The 15,266-nt window shown below is 38.8% G+C and overlaps 1 protein-coding gene across 6 annotated transcripts in view; it reads right to left on the bottom strand.

The window, feature by feature from the left end:
- The window catches only part of USP34 (ubiquitin specific peptidase 34), a 117,333-nt gene that overhangs the window by 67,114 nt on the left and 34,953 nt on the right, over nucleotides 1-15,266 (bottom strand). For all 6 annotated transcript variants that reach the window (XM_048517715.1, XM_048517742.1, XM_048517723.1 and 3 more), the window contains exons 8-19: nucleotides 14,401-14,462; nucleotides 12,176-12,257; nucleotides 12,001-12,093; nucleotides 10,807-10,932; nucleotides 10,453-10,582; nucleotides 9,258-9,293; nucleotides 7,811-7,941; nucleotides 5,471-6,102; nucleotides 4,477-4,691; nucleotides 1,898-2,013; nucleotides 1,689-1,816; nucleotides 630-719 (exon numbers count right to left, since the gene is read on the bottom strand). In XM_048517715.1, the coding sequence (XP_048373672.1) occupies nucleotides 630-719; nucleotides 1,689-1,816; nucleotides 1,898-2,013; nucleotides 4,477-4,691; nucleotides 5,471-6,102; nucleotides 7,811-7,941; nucleotides 9,258-9,293; nucleotides 10,453-10,582; nucleotides 10,807-10,932; nucleotides 12,001-12,093; nucleotides 12,176-12,257; nucleotides 14,401-14,462 (1,841 nt within the window). The remainder of the gene's footprint in view (nucleotides 1-629; nucleotides 720-1,688; nucleotides 1,817-1,897; nucleotides 2,014-4,476; nucleotides 4,692-5,470; nucleotides 6,103-7,810; nucleotides 7,942-9,257; nucleotides 9,294-10,452; nucleotides 10,583-10,806; nucleotides 10,933-12,000; nucleotides 12,094-12,175; nucleotides 12,258-14,400; nucleotides 14,463-15,266) is intronic.

The raw sequence follows: 15,266 nt of genomic DNA, 5'->3' as shown, positions 1-15,266 counted from the left end.
ATCCTGTGGGACTTTCGAATCCAAATGGACAAAGTGTTGAAACACAATACACCAGACATCACTGTGATCGAGGAGAAGAAAGTGACCATCATCGACATAGCAGGCCCCAGTGACAGCAGGGTCATTGAAAAAGAACGCGAGAAGGTCACTAGATACCGCGATTTGAAAATCGAGCTTCAGCGTCTATGGCACAAACCAGCTGAGGTCGTCCCAGTGGTAATCGGCACGCTGGGCGACATCTCAAAAACACTAGGGCAGCACTTGAAACATCTTCGAATTGACAAAATTAACATCTATCAAATTCAGAAGGCAGACCTGCTGGGATCCGCATGAATACTACGCCGATACATTACAACTTCCTAGGCCTCTGGGTGAGGCTAGAATTGTAATGAAAGCCAACAACCAGCTAAAGATCTGGCAGCTGTGAAATCTACAACTACAACAACCACCACCCTAGGTCCTTGGGAAGGACTCGAGATGAATTCCAGACACTTGTGCTGTGTTGTTATGTGAATAATAATAATAATAATAATAATAATAATAATAATAATAATAATAATAATAATAATAATAATAATAATAATAATAAAAATCATCCTATTTGTTCCAACGGGGAACATTATACTTACATTGTTATCCAATGTGTATCATAACTGCTACCAAACTGCTGAAAGGTACCGAATAGTTTTGGAAGAAGTCGAAGAGAAACCACCACTGATCTAAGAAGGAAGAGAAAAAAAGGTGAAAGTATGTAAATTTACCCTTCAAATTGCAGATCTTTAAAAAAAATCATGTCCTTAACTAATTTTTTTCCATGTCACCACAGTTGGGTTGTGAGCTGGGACCATGTCAAAAATGAACACCAGTTATTTTTCTCCCCCTGGTTGTATATTCAGGTGCCTGATTACCTCGATAAGCTTGAAGTGAAACAGACACCTACATGAAGACAAATGCAGTCATTCCCCTAGCCACCACATTGTAAAAATGAAGTATATTTATTTTCCAGAAATTACATTTTGAAAATTATTGGTGTGTGAACAGAACTGTTGGATGGCAAGAAGGAGTGCACTTTTGAGAAATAAGATGAGAGGGTGAGCCAAACCTTTCACAGAGGACCCATCAGCATATTTTCACTTTATACAGAGTAGTGGCATGGGACTCTTCCTTCAGCCTGGCTGGTGCTGCTGCCCTCTTGTAATGTCTGTGTATCTCAGAGGGTTCTGAAATAGTATGGAGGCCTCTAGGATGCACTTAAACTTTATGCATCCCATTTTGTCTCCTGTTCCTATATCTCCAGCACCAGGTCAAGGTAGACAATTACTTTTTTGAACACACAAAACTACCTTAAACTGTCTATCCAGGCCAGTTTTGTCTAGTGTGATTGGTAGTGGCTCTTTATGGTCTCAGGTAGATGCTATTCACATCACCTATTCCTGATTTGTTAAACTGCAGAAACCAGGTGTGAAACCTGTGATGTGTTGAATGCTGTCACTAAACCACATTTTCACATGAGGAAGCTAAGACATGATTGTACATTTGGCCTCCAGTTGCCAAACACTATTCTAGGCTTTGAAGAATATAGATATCAAAATGGCATGCCAGCTTGTAGAGAAACATTTCTTACATTCAAGCACAAGCTGACCAGTAAAAAACAAATGAACACCAAACTGTAACTCATATTTCTTTACCTGTTGTTTGCTAAATTTTCTAGACAACCTTCAATGAATCTCATTCGAATCTGTCTATCAGTAAACCAACACACTAATGAACACAGAAGCTTCTCTGCTTCGTTTATCAAACCTTCAGACAGATGAATCTAAAACAAGTAAGAGAAAAGTTATTGATAACTATTATTACATTTCCTTTGACAAATACACTTGCGTAGTATTTAACTTACTGCATCTTCATCCTGGACCAGATCCCACAAAAGAGTATTTCCCTTCTTACAAACATTATCCAAGTTAATATCTGTCACTGCGTTGCTGTTGTACTGGTGCTTATGAACTGCTGGCCCTGAGCAAAAGACAGGTGTTATTAAAATTATGGAAGTGTATCCTGATTGGAATGGACTTGGTCCATGAACAGCTATATTAATAGCTAAACATACATACCCCCTACAAATTGAAACAATGTACTCATTAATACCATCTGTGAAGAAGAGGAGTACAAACACATGCAGTCAATAAAGGAAGAATCATTTAAAGGAGGAATAATTTGTGATCGCCTTATCACTTAAAATGTTCTTCTTTGCGTACCACTGCAGTTTTTAATATTTCTCCAGTCAGTCACTAGCTTAGAGCAACTCACAGGTTTCTGCTAGCAGTCTTATCCTTTTTGGGGGCACACCTGATTAACCGCTGTGTGATCTAAACCATATTCTGTCGGGGTACAGAAACTATCCTTTTTCGGATAGGTTGTCTAGCCATCTTTTTTGCGAGATTCAGGAAATGTAAATCCACCCTGCTCCAGCAATACTTTGGGAACTTGTTGGTATAAAAGTCAAGAAGAGCAGTTCAAGAGTTTTTCTGCTTAGCTCATTGTGGATATGTAATTAACTACACGAAGGAACTGTATTTGTATCTTTAGGACCTGTCTTTTTCTGGGATTAGATGAAGGTATCATGGTGATCAGTTTAGGAAACACTTGGTTTACAAAGATCAACAACAAAAAGTATGGTATGCTTTTGAAGAAGTGGAATGTTATTTTTTTAATTAATCTTCTGATGTACAACCAATTCATACACACAAAGGAGACTTTCCTACCTCCAAAAAGGTATCTGATGAAAACCCAACTTTGTGCCCCTACAAATAGTAACAACAATAGCACAAGAACATCACATTCACATTTGCCTGCAAGATTATGTCAGAAAATGTATCTATTTAGGATGTTATCTTACTCACAAAGTCAATTGTGAAAAAGTTGTGCGATGCAATTAAAAATCATCTTTCTGATCTAGAATGTGTGTAACAGGTACAGAGTTCCAAATAATGTTCACTTCCTTCTCCACAAGTCAAAAAGTGTGCACTTACCTGTAACTGTTGTTCATCTAGTGATCTTCTATGCAGGCACACACTGGGGACTGCGCAGGTGCAGACCTGCTACAGAAAGCTTCCAGCAAATTTTTTGAGAAAGATCTGCAGATCTAAGTGATCTCCCCACCCCAAACTGCAACCCGAACCCACCTTTCCCACCTGCACATGCGCAGTGCCCAATGTGAGACTGTACATGAAGGCCACAATGATGAAGAGACAGTTCTAAATATTCTTTGTGAACTTCACTTTGGCACCTTATATTGAAGTGAATGGGAAAATCCCAGCTAGTGATGGAGATGTGTGAGCACCTGGAGTCCCTTTGTTCCCAAAGAGCAGAGAATGAGATCATATGGCTATAATCATATGGTTTCAGTGGTACGTAAAGGCCCACGGGCTCAAATGCAGTTGCCATCTGCTGTGGAGCCTCTACAACAGAACATGTTCATTCAGCTATCCAATATCAAATCTATATCAAATTGGAGGAACGACAAAGAATTCCTCTCTTACTTGGCACAGTCCTGTATCAAATGGGCAGCTTCTTAATGAGTCTCTTTTTGCTGACACCAGCCATAAGAGACAGGCCTTTAAAAATTAAAGCACCAGAATGCTTACACACAAAGTAGTTATACTCCGGTACAACAGCACATCTGATTTCTAAAGGCTTGCAGTTTGATTTTATCCTGGACTTAACTTATTAAAGCAAGAAGAATCTTGTGCCACAAAACAACAGTGCCACATTTTCTAAATAAGTATGATAGGCTGCACCCAACTGACTTTCAATAATCCTTACAGCTGAGGTACATCACAGGTAATAAAGTAAAGATCAGCTAACTGCTGCTACATGCCCAATGATTTATGATATGTCTTTATAAAGGCAGTCTAGGTCTTTACAAGCTTTAGAGTTCTGAGATGATTTCCACCATTCTAGTCTTACAGAAATTAAAAAAAATGTTTTGAACAATAACAGTCAAAGAAGGCTGGCTTTCTCCTGTTCAGAGAATCCCCCTCACCAGCAGTTTCACTATATGCACAATTTAAATACAAAATTTAGGGGACATTGTGGGGTGGCCAGCAGCAGTACAAAAAGTATCGAGCAAATTAAGTTGCTTCTGATGTTGATTGGAAAAAAACTTACTCACTAATTTTCTGTATGTCAGCTGCTGATAAAAGAGTAAGAGCAATAAGCAGCTGGCAAACCTACAAGAATGGGTAGAGCATTTACAGTCCACTTCTTAGCTACAGAGCATAAACTCATCCTTAGCTATGACTGGGCACCACAGCTTTATTCTTATTCTCAATCAACAGATCAGGAGAACTACTGATCCTTAATGCATTCATATACTTCTCTAGCACAGACATTATTTATTTCTGTTTCACATCCTCCTTGATGTGGCCACTTGATTTGGAAGAATGGCATGCCATCCTTCTTTTTCCCAGCTCTTACCTTGGCTGAGGTGTTCATGATAAATGGAGGCAAGATTTGGAAGGTGCTGCTGGAGGTGAGATGTTAATTCAGCATGTGAATTGATCTGTACAAGCTCTTCTTCACAGCCAGATTCCTCTCCATCAAAATCGGCCATATTTTTCTCTGATTTTGCACTGACTTGAGAACTGCTGCAACTGACATCATCAGCACTCAGCATGTCGTCAACCATGTGTCTGTAAGAAACAGTCAAGGGAGACAGATCCATATTGCTTCGAAACTGGGAAACATCTTTCTGGATCACAATAGCACAAAAGGCATGGTATGAAACAACCAGGCATGCTTTGAGCACTCTTCGTAACTGTCAAATACTATAAAAACATCTATCAGCACAGAATCTAGCTTACAGCTACATTTTCTGTATTTTTTTACAAAATACCATGTGAGGAGCCAGTGAGCTTATTTAGTTGAAAGTACTGCAAACTATAACCTGTCCTTACCGGATACTTTACTGTTTACTGTTGTCATAAACTGTGTTCAGGTTTATATTAATTATTCTCCTCCAACAACAGTATTAGAGAGTTGCTATGCAATAATCAGGAAATCACATTTGTGAACCTAAACATTAATATGCTGAATCACATTAATATTAATAGCACACATTCTCTACTTCCAATAGCTAAAAGAAGTGGAACAAATAGGAATTTGACATCACACATGAATGAACTTTAGTCAGATATAGACAGGACACACTGTCCAATCGCCAGAAGTTGGTTAAAACTGTCAAAGAACAAAGAAATAAAGCACAACACAATATATCCTTACATCAGTCCATGACTATCAGAAAGAGAATGAATGTTTCAATATAAGCAATATATATCCATCTATCATTCTTCTGCATAATTTATTCAGGGGACAAGGCCCAGCTTTTTAAAGCACAGGATATGCGCTGCCTTGGCACAAAGTCCAGATTTTGTTTAATCAGAATGCACGCAGTGTCGTGCAAATAACTTACCCTTCATGATGGTGATGGTGGTGGTGGTGGTGGTGGTGGTGGTGATGGTGATGCTGTGGCCCTATGAACTGACGGCAGTTGAATAATTCATTTCCAATAGCTTCTCCAAGGAAGTCCCCTGTATGTGTTATACATGAATCTTGGGAGCCTTGTGATATATGTGTTGTGCTCATTTCCCCAGTCATATCGTGTTCTGTGTCCTCCGCATGCGAGCAAGGGTCTAGCATTCTAATTCTATTATCCACCGGTGGCATAGATTCAGGATTAAAAACATGGTCCTTTCCTGTGCCATTGCTTACACCACTCCTGTCTGCTGCTCCCTGTGAATCCCCCAAACAAATCCCTGACTGAGATTCCATTTTTCTGCTTCGTAACTCTGTGCTCCGGCCACTCTTCTGGGAAGTATGACCTCTGTCGTCTTCTTCCTCCTCCTCCTCCTCTTCTTTGAGCGCTTCAATGTCTGCAATGTCTTCTGACTGCACCTCACTGCCGGGACTTCCTGCAGACTGGCTTGCATGGCTGGAGTTTGCCTCGTTGCTGGACCCATCACTGTGGCCACTGCTGCTACCTGGTCCACTGCTGCCATCTTCACCGCTATTTGCTGTCTCGTCAGAACTTCCTTGCATAGATTCCTAAAAAGGCAATTAGATAGAAGCTACTTGATCCTTTATGAAGTGCTCAAAAAGCCATTTGTTGTAACGAAAGGTCAGCCATCTATATATTGCTGCTAATAAAGTCTATAAAATTAATCTAAGCACAATTTTATATTTTACATCTGTGTTACCAATCCTAAACAGATTACATTTCTGTATCTTCCCGTACGTTGCACAATATTAATTTAGAACAAACACAACAAAATGAACTGTGTCGTAGAACCAGAAATGAAAAAAATACACTCAACTACCACACTAAGGCCACAGACCAAAGTATTACCTACAATGCACTGCAATTTAATCAAATCAAGATGCCAATCAAATGCAAATGACAATCCTAAGAAGCACTCACAACTGCACAATAATCAACATAAAAGTTAAAGGATAGTGTCAGATGCAGCCTTTTTCCTGGTACAATGTATTTAGTAGAAATGATTTGAATTCAAACATCATTACCAGAGAAAGAGTGACAGTTTGTGACTAAGTCAAAAACAGAAGGGGCACATCAAATCAGAAAATAGCCCACTAACAAGAGTCTGAAGTAAGCGATACTGCTGATATTATGGAAGCGTTTTAGGACAATGTTTATGTAACGTATGATTATTATATCAGAAACAATATATAATATTTATTATATCATTAATTTTTCAGTATTTAAAAGTAAAAAAGGCAATTTCATACATACCCTGTTTCCCCGAAAATAAGACAGGGTCTTATATTAATTTTTGCTCCAAAAGATGCATTAGGGCTTATTTTCAGGGGATGTCTTATTTTTTCCCCATGATTTTGGGCCCCCCACCCCCCCAATGACCAGATCAGCTGCAGTGGGCTTATTTTTGGAGTAGGGCTTGTATTTCAAGCATCCTCCAAAAATCCCAAAAAATCGTGAAAGGGCTTATTTTCAGGGTAGGTCTTATTTTCGGGGAAACAAGGTACACACACACACTCTTGTATAAGCATTATATTAGGAGCAATTCAGCAAATATTATGGATTTCCCCTGTGTTACTTTTTATGTTAGAACTTTGGGAATAGGGTGTACCCATATTTGGCAAGTATGTATGCTGACAAAGGACCACAAAACAGGAAATATACCTGGGAACCCATCTGGAACTTACATGGACTTGAGATACATATACTCAGATGCTTTTTTGGAATTGGTTGCGTCTGATGCTATCTTGGGACTTATATGTTGATTACTGTACAATATTAATTTGGACCGGGATTCAAAGGACTATGAGCTAAGCCATATAAATCAACCTTGACTTTTTCCAGTTGCCCACTTTGTCCTCTCAAAAGTTAGTTCAGTGTGCACAACATGCAGTTGCCTAAAGTACCTATAAACCCAAAACTTTAATCTGTTAAAAAAAAAACTTGCTGTCTTTCAGACTACAGAGAAAACAGGTAGAGAAAGTCCAACAGTACATCTCCATTGTCAGTAGGGAGCCGAGTTGGACTTCCAGTAGTCAGAACATGAGATTTCAGTCACCTTCCTCCCCTTGCCCCCCAATCTCTTAATTCATCCTGTTATCTAGGCAGACAGCCAGTAGGTATCTAGAACAGCTCCCAACCCTTCCTACTGACTTTGTCAGTGGGGCAAAGAACTTAATTAAATTGTCTGATGAGCCCAACTTGCCTTTTAAAGCTGCCATTATAACTATCAGGGAGAACAAAATCATTTAATTTTACCTCTGTATCTGAAAGCCGCTGCTGGACATGTTTAGTTCTGCTAATCAGCTGTTCTTCCATTTCAATGTCACTTCCTCCACTCTGATGAGTATCACTGTTGTCACTGCTTTGAGGACTTGCTGCAGGTGACCCTGTTAGAAGAACTTTTCAAGTTACTCCAATGCAATTTTGTAAAAAATTACTGAATGAGAAAATACAACAGGCGCTTGTTGCAAAGCTGGATGCCAGCTTTGCAAAGGAAGTGGAGAACTAGCAGGTTGCCTGTGAAGATGGGAATTCTCCCCATTTCTACAGGCACTCCCCCTCCCCTAATATGCAAAGTTGGATCCTGGCTTTGCCAAGGGAAGGGGGGCAGCAGGATGCTTGTGAACTGGGGGTTCTCCCCATCTCCATAGGCGCATGAACGTACACACACATTTGCAAAGCTGGATCCTGGCTTTGAAGGGGGAAAGCACCAGCAGCACACCCAATTTCATAATCCTTGCCAACAGCTAGTCTAGTGCTCTAGTGCTTTAGACCCTGTTTTGCTTCGCTGTATCTCAGTTTACCCTCTACTTAGCAAGAACCAAGTTTGATACTTGCTGAGCCCCTTAAACTGTTATATTAACCAAGACTGAAAACAACTGTGTATTTAAGGCTTTTAAAAAACTTGCCTCTTTCGTAGGGAGAAAACCATACCACAGTACCAGTGTTGCAGCAGAAAAAGATGTAGCTTATAGGATGGTACCTGAAGTAAATCTTCACCTGAGGAGTGAAGCTGCTCCACAGTAGTATATGGGGGAGTGTCTTGCAGATAATAGACACATATACTTTTCTGAATAGAATGTGGACACATACGTGAAGACAAATCTGTCTAACTATTGAGACAGACACCACACTCTGTGAGTTCCCATCTTTCCAAATGAGTACTTTGGGAGAGGGAGAAAAGTTCTTGTTCATTCTCATTACCTTATGCATAATTTTTAAAATTTCTATCATGTCTCCTGGTTGTCATATCTTTTCTAAACTAAAAAGTCACAGACTCTTCAGCCTTTCCTAATAGGAAAGGTACTCCAACCCTCTAATAATGTTGATTTCCTTCCTTTGTGCCTTCTTCATTTCTGCAGTGTCCCTTTTGAAAGATGGTGAGCAGAATTGCAGGCAGTATTCCAAATGAGGCTACACCACAGGTCTGTACAGGGACATTATAATATTGGCAGTTGTATTTTCAGTCTCTTTCCTAATAATCTCCAGCATATAGTTTGCCTGTTTCACTGCTACAGGATACTGGGTTGAAATTTTCATTGAGCTACACATTATAGTCCCAACTGCATGAGCTTTTTTTTTTCAACCTCTGCTTAAGAGAACAGTTCTACAAAACAAGACTATGAAAAGGTTCCTGCCCTAGAGACTGATCATGACATAAAGGTTGTAAATGATGTTATACTGCTTTTCTGTAGCAACTTACATGGTGATGGAGCCGCTCTGCGGAGCTCTTCCTCCTCTGAAGAGAAAGGGAGAAAAAGGGGAAACATTCTAAGGGACACAGCAATAACCTATAATTACTATGACCAATAGAAAACTGCCCCCTGAAGGCAAATGAAACAAAACCAGGCCATTCTCAGACAAAGCAGGGGGTCTCTGAATAATCAAGGAATAACAAAAATATAAGAATATGACTTCGTAAAATAACATACAGAATATGATTTTGTAAAATAGAACATATACGCACTGCAAATAAATGCAAAACTAAAACTAAAGCTACGTGTACTCAAAAAGGGAGTAAATATTGTTAATAACTAATTGCCAGCAATGAAGGGGAAAGGCAGGTGAGGGAGAATCCAGCCTACTGAAGCCCTGGAGAGTATTCAGAAAGCTTGAGTAGGTAGGATTTCCAAATCCCCCCCCCCCCCAATAGTCTCTTGTGGGGGTCCAACTTACATATTTATATATTTTCAGTAAAACAGTGGTTAGGAAATCAGTAGCTATTCTATATTATATGTTCCTATTGTTAAGGAGGGGGGCATATCATCTCATAATCAGGCTACTGGGTTGGATAATAACCACTATGAGCAAAGTGAAGCTAGTGACACTGACTTTCTCTGTCTTTCCTTTCCTGCTGCAGCCCTCGGAAATTCTGCTCCTGAGGATTACGTGACCCTCAGAAACATGGGAGGGGGGATTTGAAAAAATAAAACACCTCTCCACCAATGGAAGCATCCTCCCACCAGCAGAAAGGCACATTTGGATTCAACCCAGTAACCAGAATTACTTCAGCTTTGCATAGGAAGAAACTGACTGCTCCTGTTGTACCCAGCTGTGAACACTATGAACAACACAGACTGCTTCCATATTTTCATTTTGATGCAATGTGTAAAAAATCATTTGTAGCAACATTTGGGGGGAGGGGGCACAATTTTTTAAAAATGAAATGACTGTCTTCAAAAAGGCAAGGTAAGTCTATAAGCCGTATGCTTTCCTTTCACCCAATTATGCTAAAAAATAAACAAATTGAAATACTGTAAACCAACCCCCCCCAAACCCCTCAGTAATTATTCCCCAAAATCAATACAATTAGCAATCCTGTTGTAATAAAAAAACAAACCTAAACTTCGAGTGTACTGGTGAGCTATTTATATAATCCATTAAGCAAACATGCTTACCTTTCTTATTTCCCATTGGTAGGTTTGTACTGAGCAAAGATGCAAATGAGCTCTGCTTTGATAGCTGAGCCTTAGCTGCTAGTGCATTATTCCACAGCGCTTTAATGAGCATGGATGCCAAATATAAAGTCTGTAAACAAAAGCAGACGGTGGTAATCCAACAGAAAACTGAATTTATTAATTCTGTTATTCCATGTGTGGCCATGAACCTCACACACAACATTCTGGTTTTATGCAAAACTAGGTTGTTTTGAGCAGCGGAACTGCACAACACAAATGCTTACAGCAGACCTACATTTCTTTCTAGAGGGCTGTGCCCTGAAAACAGAAAAACTTTACCAACTTTGTTTTTACCTGTTCAGTATGTGCGCTGGGATGGAGGGTAGAAACTAAATTAAGAAGATGTCTAAGTGGAACGGGATCCAAATTCTTGATAAGTGAGGGAAACAAATCATGTATATAGCGACTACAATGCTTCAACTTTAAAAAAAAAGAGACAGAGGTAAGATTTATTAAGAGAAAATAACAAAATATTTTTAGTTAACTTGATTCATATTTCTGCATTTTACTAATGCGTCACATCCTTCTTAAAATATTTTGCATATTCAAGATAACATACACAAAGCAAAATGGGGAAAAAAATTCTCCAAAAAAATATTACATGGCTGTTTGTTCCAATTTAATCTTTTGACAGGACATGAAAAGCTGGAGTGATTCAAGAGTGGAGTGGTTCAAATCTTCACTCTGCCAAAAAAACTCACTGACTCAAATTAGGCATGCCACTATTATTCAGGGTAATCTACAGAACAGAATTAATTATCTTGAGAATACATGACACAATATTTGCAGTGAGTGTGGAAAAAGACTTTAAAGTGTTAATAGAAGAAATAATAAAAGCTGAACCAAAACCAGGAAGAGAGGTGGGTGAAGACAGTTTCCCAAACACTTTCGCCCCTTGCACAAAAAGGCAGAGAGGGAAGGTGGGATTTGCAATACAGACTAAAGTACTCGTGAGGATAATGCATTGCCTTCATGGTGAATAGTTACTCTGATGTGTTGACTTTATTTAGAAGTGAGGCCCAAAAAGCACATGTTTAGAAATTAGGCATACTGACAAAAAATGCTGGAAACTGCTGGGCTAGACTTGCATTGCTAGTGAGACAAGATGGAGAATGTGTGCGTTTCATGACATCGTAGCAGTTGCCAAGTGAAACAAAAACAGGCATGAAAAACTTGGGAGGGGAGATGCTGTAGTCTTTTGCTTTCTCCTGCAGTTGCAGCACATGATACGACAGCATGCATTTTCTTTCAAGCAAAGCCTCTCATCAACACATGACTCATAGCTATAATTTTCAGGGGTGTATGAATAGATTCTACTATATTACAATTTAGACCGTTATAATGTGGCAAATGCCCTTAGATCTGTAGGTGTATATATGTAACAGAGATAATGCTCAAATGTCAATGTACCAATAATGTTAACGCCAATAAAATAAATCTAAGGCTAGAACCACAGGTCTCTGGCCTTCTCTATAGATATGCATGTACCTGTGCTGCAGCCCAGATGCAGTCTATGTGCTGTGTACTAAGTCGGCCTTCAGCAGCGAGGAAGTTAAGAATTACTTGGCACTGTTTGATGATCTAGAAAATATTAAGACAAAAGTAACGATCAGGAATAAAAACTTATTTCTTTCTTGTGAACCTTGTTTTATTTTGAACTAACCTCAATATGCAAATTTGGTCCAAAAATATGTTCTACCACATTGTTGTTGATCAGCCAATCTGCAAGCTCTTTTGCAATGGACCTATATAAAAAGGGGGGAACGTGCTTAAGTGTTTTTATATATATATACATAGCTACAGTGTTGATTTCCCTATGTTGAGTCCCATCTACTATCACATTTATAACTTTAACAGATTACTTTGTGTAGCTAATAATTCATTTAAACTGCAACACATTTATTAATTTATTTATAATCTTCCTTTCTTGCCAAGACAAAGTGGATTACACAACATAAATCAATTCAATTAATAGGATGATATATCCAATAAGCAACATAACAGGACTAAGAGCCATAGAAATCTGAAACACATGTGCCATATGAACAAAGCATAAACACTGAGAATGACATTTTTAAACAATTCAGAACATGGTATCATCTCAGTAATTACATGCCAAAAGACAACTACAACCCAAGTATGCTAATAAAAATAAGTGTCCTTCCAGAGCTAACAATCCATCAAAATCAGTATAATTTAATCCTGAGTAAATACATACAAGGTCAGGCTGTATTACATGCAAATTGTATTGTTCTGGCCTTCATCAAATTTGTCTTCTGTGATAGTTTTTTCATCTATTGCCAAAAGACAATAGAAAGCTGAACAAAAGTATTACAACCTCCTACTACTAAGGGAGGAGTCTCTTTCCAGAGAAAGAAAACTTCCCACTTAAGCAGAAGGGCATCTGCTATACTCTTGCACACGCTCCTAATATTTAATTTCATTTTATAAGTATCTGTTTTGAACAGGAGTTTGGAGTTGATAATGGACTGAATTAAATGAAAATCAGTCCAGACAAGAAAGAGGTGCTGTGGGTAAGTGATCAATTAAACCAGAATGGTGGGATTTCTCGTGTTCTAGATGAGGCTGCATTCCCCCTTATTAGCTTAGATCTTTATCACCTATATTAGATCTTTATTATCTTTTATTAGATCTTTATTAGTAGGGTGAGGAATACTTTGAATGCTTTATAAAAAAGCTTAAATAAATATAAGGGAAACAACATACACTGTAATGATAGTGTAATACTACTACTACTACTAATAATAATAGCAGTATGAAAATACTGTTATTCAGAAGTAACAGATAACTAAATAGCCAAATCTTAGCCTATAACAGACACTTGTGCTTATTTCACAAAAGCCATAAGATCATAATTAAAAGGGTGGGGATGTGCCTCAGTGGCAGAGCATCTCCTTTGCATCGAGAAGATTTCATGTTCAATTTCTAGCATCTCTGATGAAATGATCAGATCGTAAGTGATATGAACGATCTCTACCTGGGTGATATGAAAGTGATATGAAAGAATTACTCTCAGTTAGCAGGGATATCCATCCACAAGAAGGGAAACTTCTCTGATTACTGTTGGCATTAGCCCACATACTCTCTGCCAGAACAATTTACCCCTTTGTCCAGATTTTGTGTTTACATGTACTATAAATGGACCTTTTTCAGTATCGTGTCCTTCTGGCCTCAACTTGTAATAACCTCTCCGCTTTACCTCTACCCATCTTCTGCTTTTGTTTATATATATGTAGGCACATATTTTCCCCTCTCACTCATACCCAATCTTACCAATTAAAGATAAGCACTTCAGGTATCTAACAAAGTGTGCTCTCAGATTCAGCTGGGTAGCCATGTGGGTCTGAAGCAGCTGAAAATAGGTCCAGAAGCGCCTTTAAGACCGACAAAGCATTATTCTGGGTATAAGCTTTTGAATGCATGCACATTTCTTCAGATACAAAAAAAGTGTGCTCTTGTTTTAAAGAATCTTATGCCACAATAAATTTGTTAGCATTTAATGTGCCACAAAACTGTTTTTTTGCGTTAAGTTGCAACCGACACACTTAACTACTCCTCTGAAAATTGCAGTGCAAGGTTGGCAATTAGAATAGCAATTTTTTCCCCCAGAATGTTGGTTTAACTGATGGGCAAGGCCCAATATCAAATCTTCACAAGTGCTATTCATATAGAATATTCAATAATGTAAACAGAGTCTGCTTTACAGGTGGAGGTGGGATGGTACCCCGGATTATCCCCTGTCTCACTTCGGCCTATGTACTCGATGTAATACTGGAATAGGGCTTGTGTGAGAAGGCCCCAAAAGAAAGTTACATCCCACATGCAGCCACGTGACGCTGAAATATTTGAAATAACACCCCAACTTACGTTTCTGTGTCTGAAACCAATGATTCATTATTACACACATCATTGAAGGTGTGAAGTTGATTCTACAGTTAGAAAAAGAAGAAATTGAAATTGAGTTTCATGAGCCCACAAGCAGTACCATTGGTTTAACTTAAACACCCTTACAACTGGCATAATCAAATGAGTTCTTACTTCCCAGAATAGAGATCAGCAAATTGACATAAAAGCATTATTAGCCAATAAAGAACAGGCAGTAATCGTCACTGACCACTATTCAATATCCTAGGCAAATTACAGTTCTCTTTTACCCTGAGACCTCTCAACAGAGACTTTCAGTGTGAAAAGACACATTGAGTCTGTACCTGGGAGATGACCCAGAAGCAGTCTCGGTAAGGACCATTCCAACTTTTGTGCACAAATGAAACAGGATCAATTAATCTATTCTTCTCCTACTCACAACTAACTTTTTAATTAGCCAACATGGGATTCATTCTCCTCCCCTTTAAAAAAAGGTTCATTTTGACTCAGATGGATGATTCTGTTCTATTCTGCCCATTCTCGTATCATTATTTTAAGCAACTTTAGAAATCCTTGTTAAATGATCTGACAAACTCACAAAACCTTAAACTGAAACCTGTTTTCCACATTCCCAGTCAACCTGGTGGGTACCATGGGGAAAGGGGTAATGCTTCAGTCTGCTTCAGTTATTCTATTTTCCTAACAAGACACCCTGCTCTGACCTGGATGGCTAGTCCAATGTTATCAGATGTCAGAAGATAAGCAGAAGTCCAGCGTGATTAAAGCCACGGATATGAGACCACCAAGTCCAAGATTGCTATGCAAAGGCAAGTAATGCCAAACCACCTTTTAGTCTTTTGCCTTTATTA

This window comes from Sphaerodactylus townsendi, linkage group LG01 (assembly GCF_021028975.2).
Source record: "Sphaerodactylus townsendi isolate TG3544 linkage group LG01, MPM_Stown_v2.3, whole genome shotgun sequence".
NCBI classification, from domain to species: Eukaryota; Metazoa; Chordata; class Lepidosauria; order Squamata; family Sphaerodactylidae; genus Sphaerodactylus; species Sphaerodactylus townsendi.
Note: the sequence above shows the minus strand (reverse complement) of the source record. Positions and strands in the feature narration are given on the sequence as shown.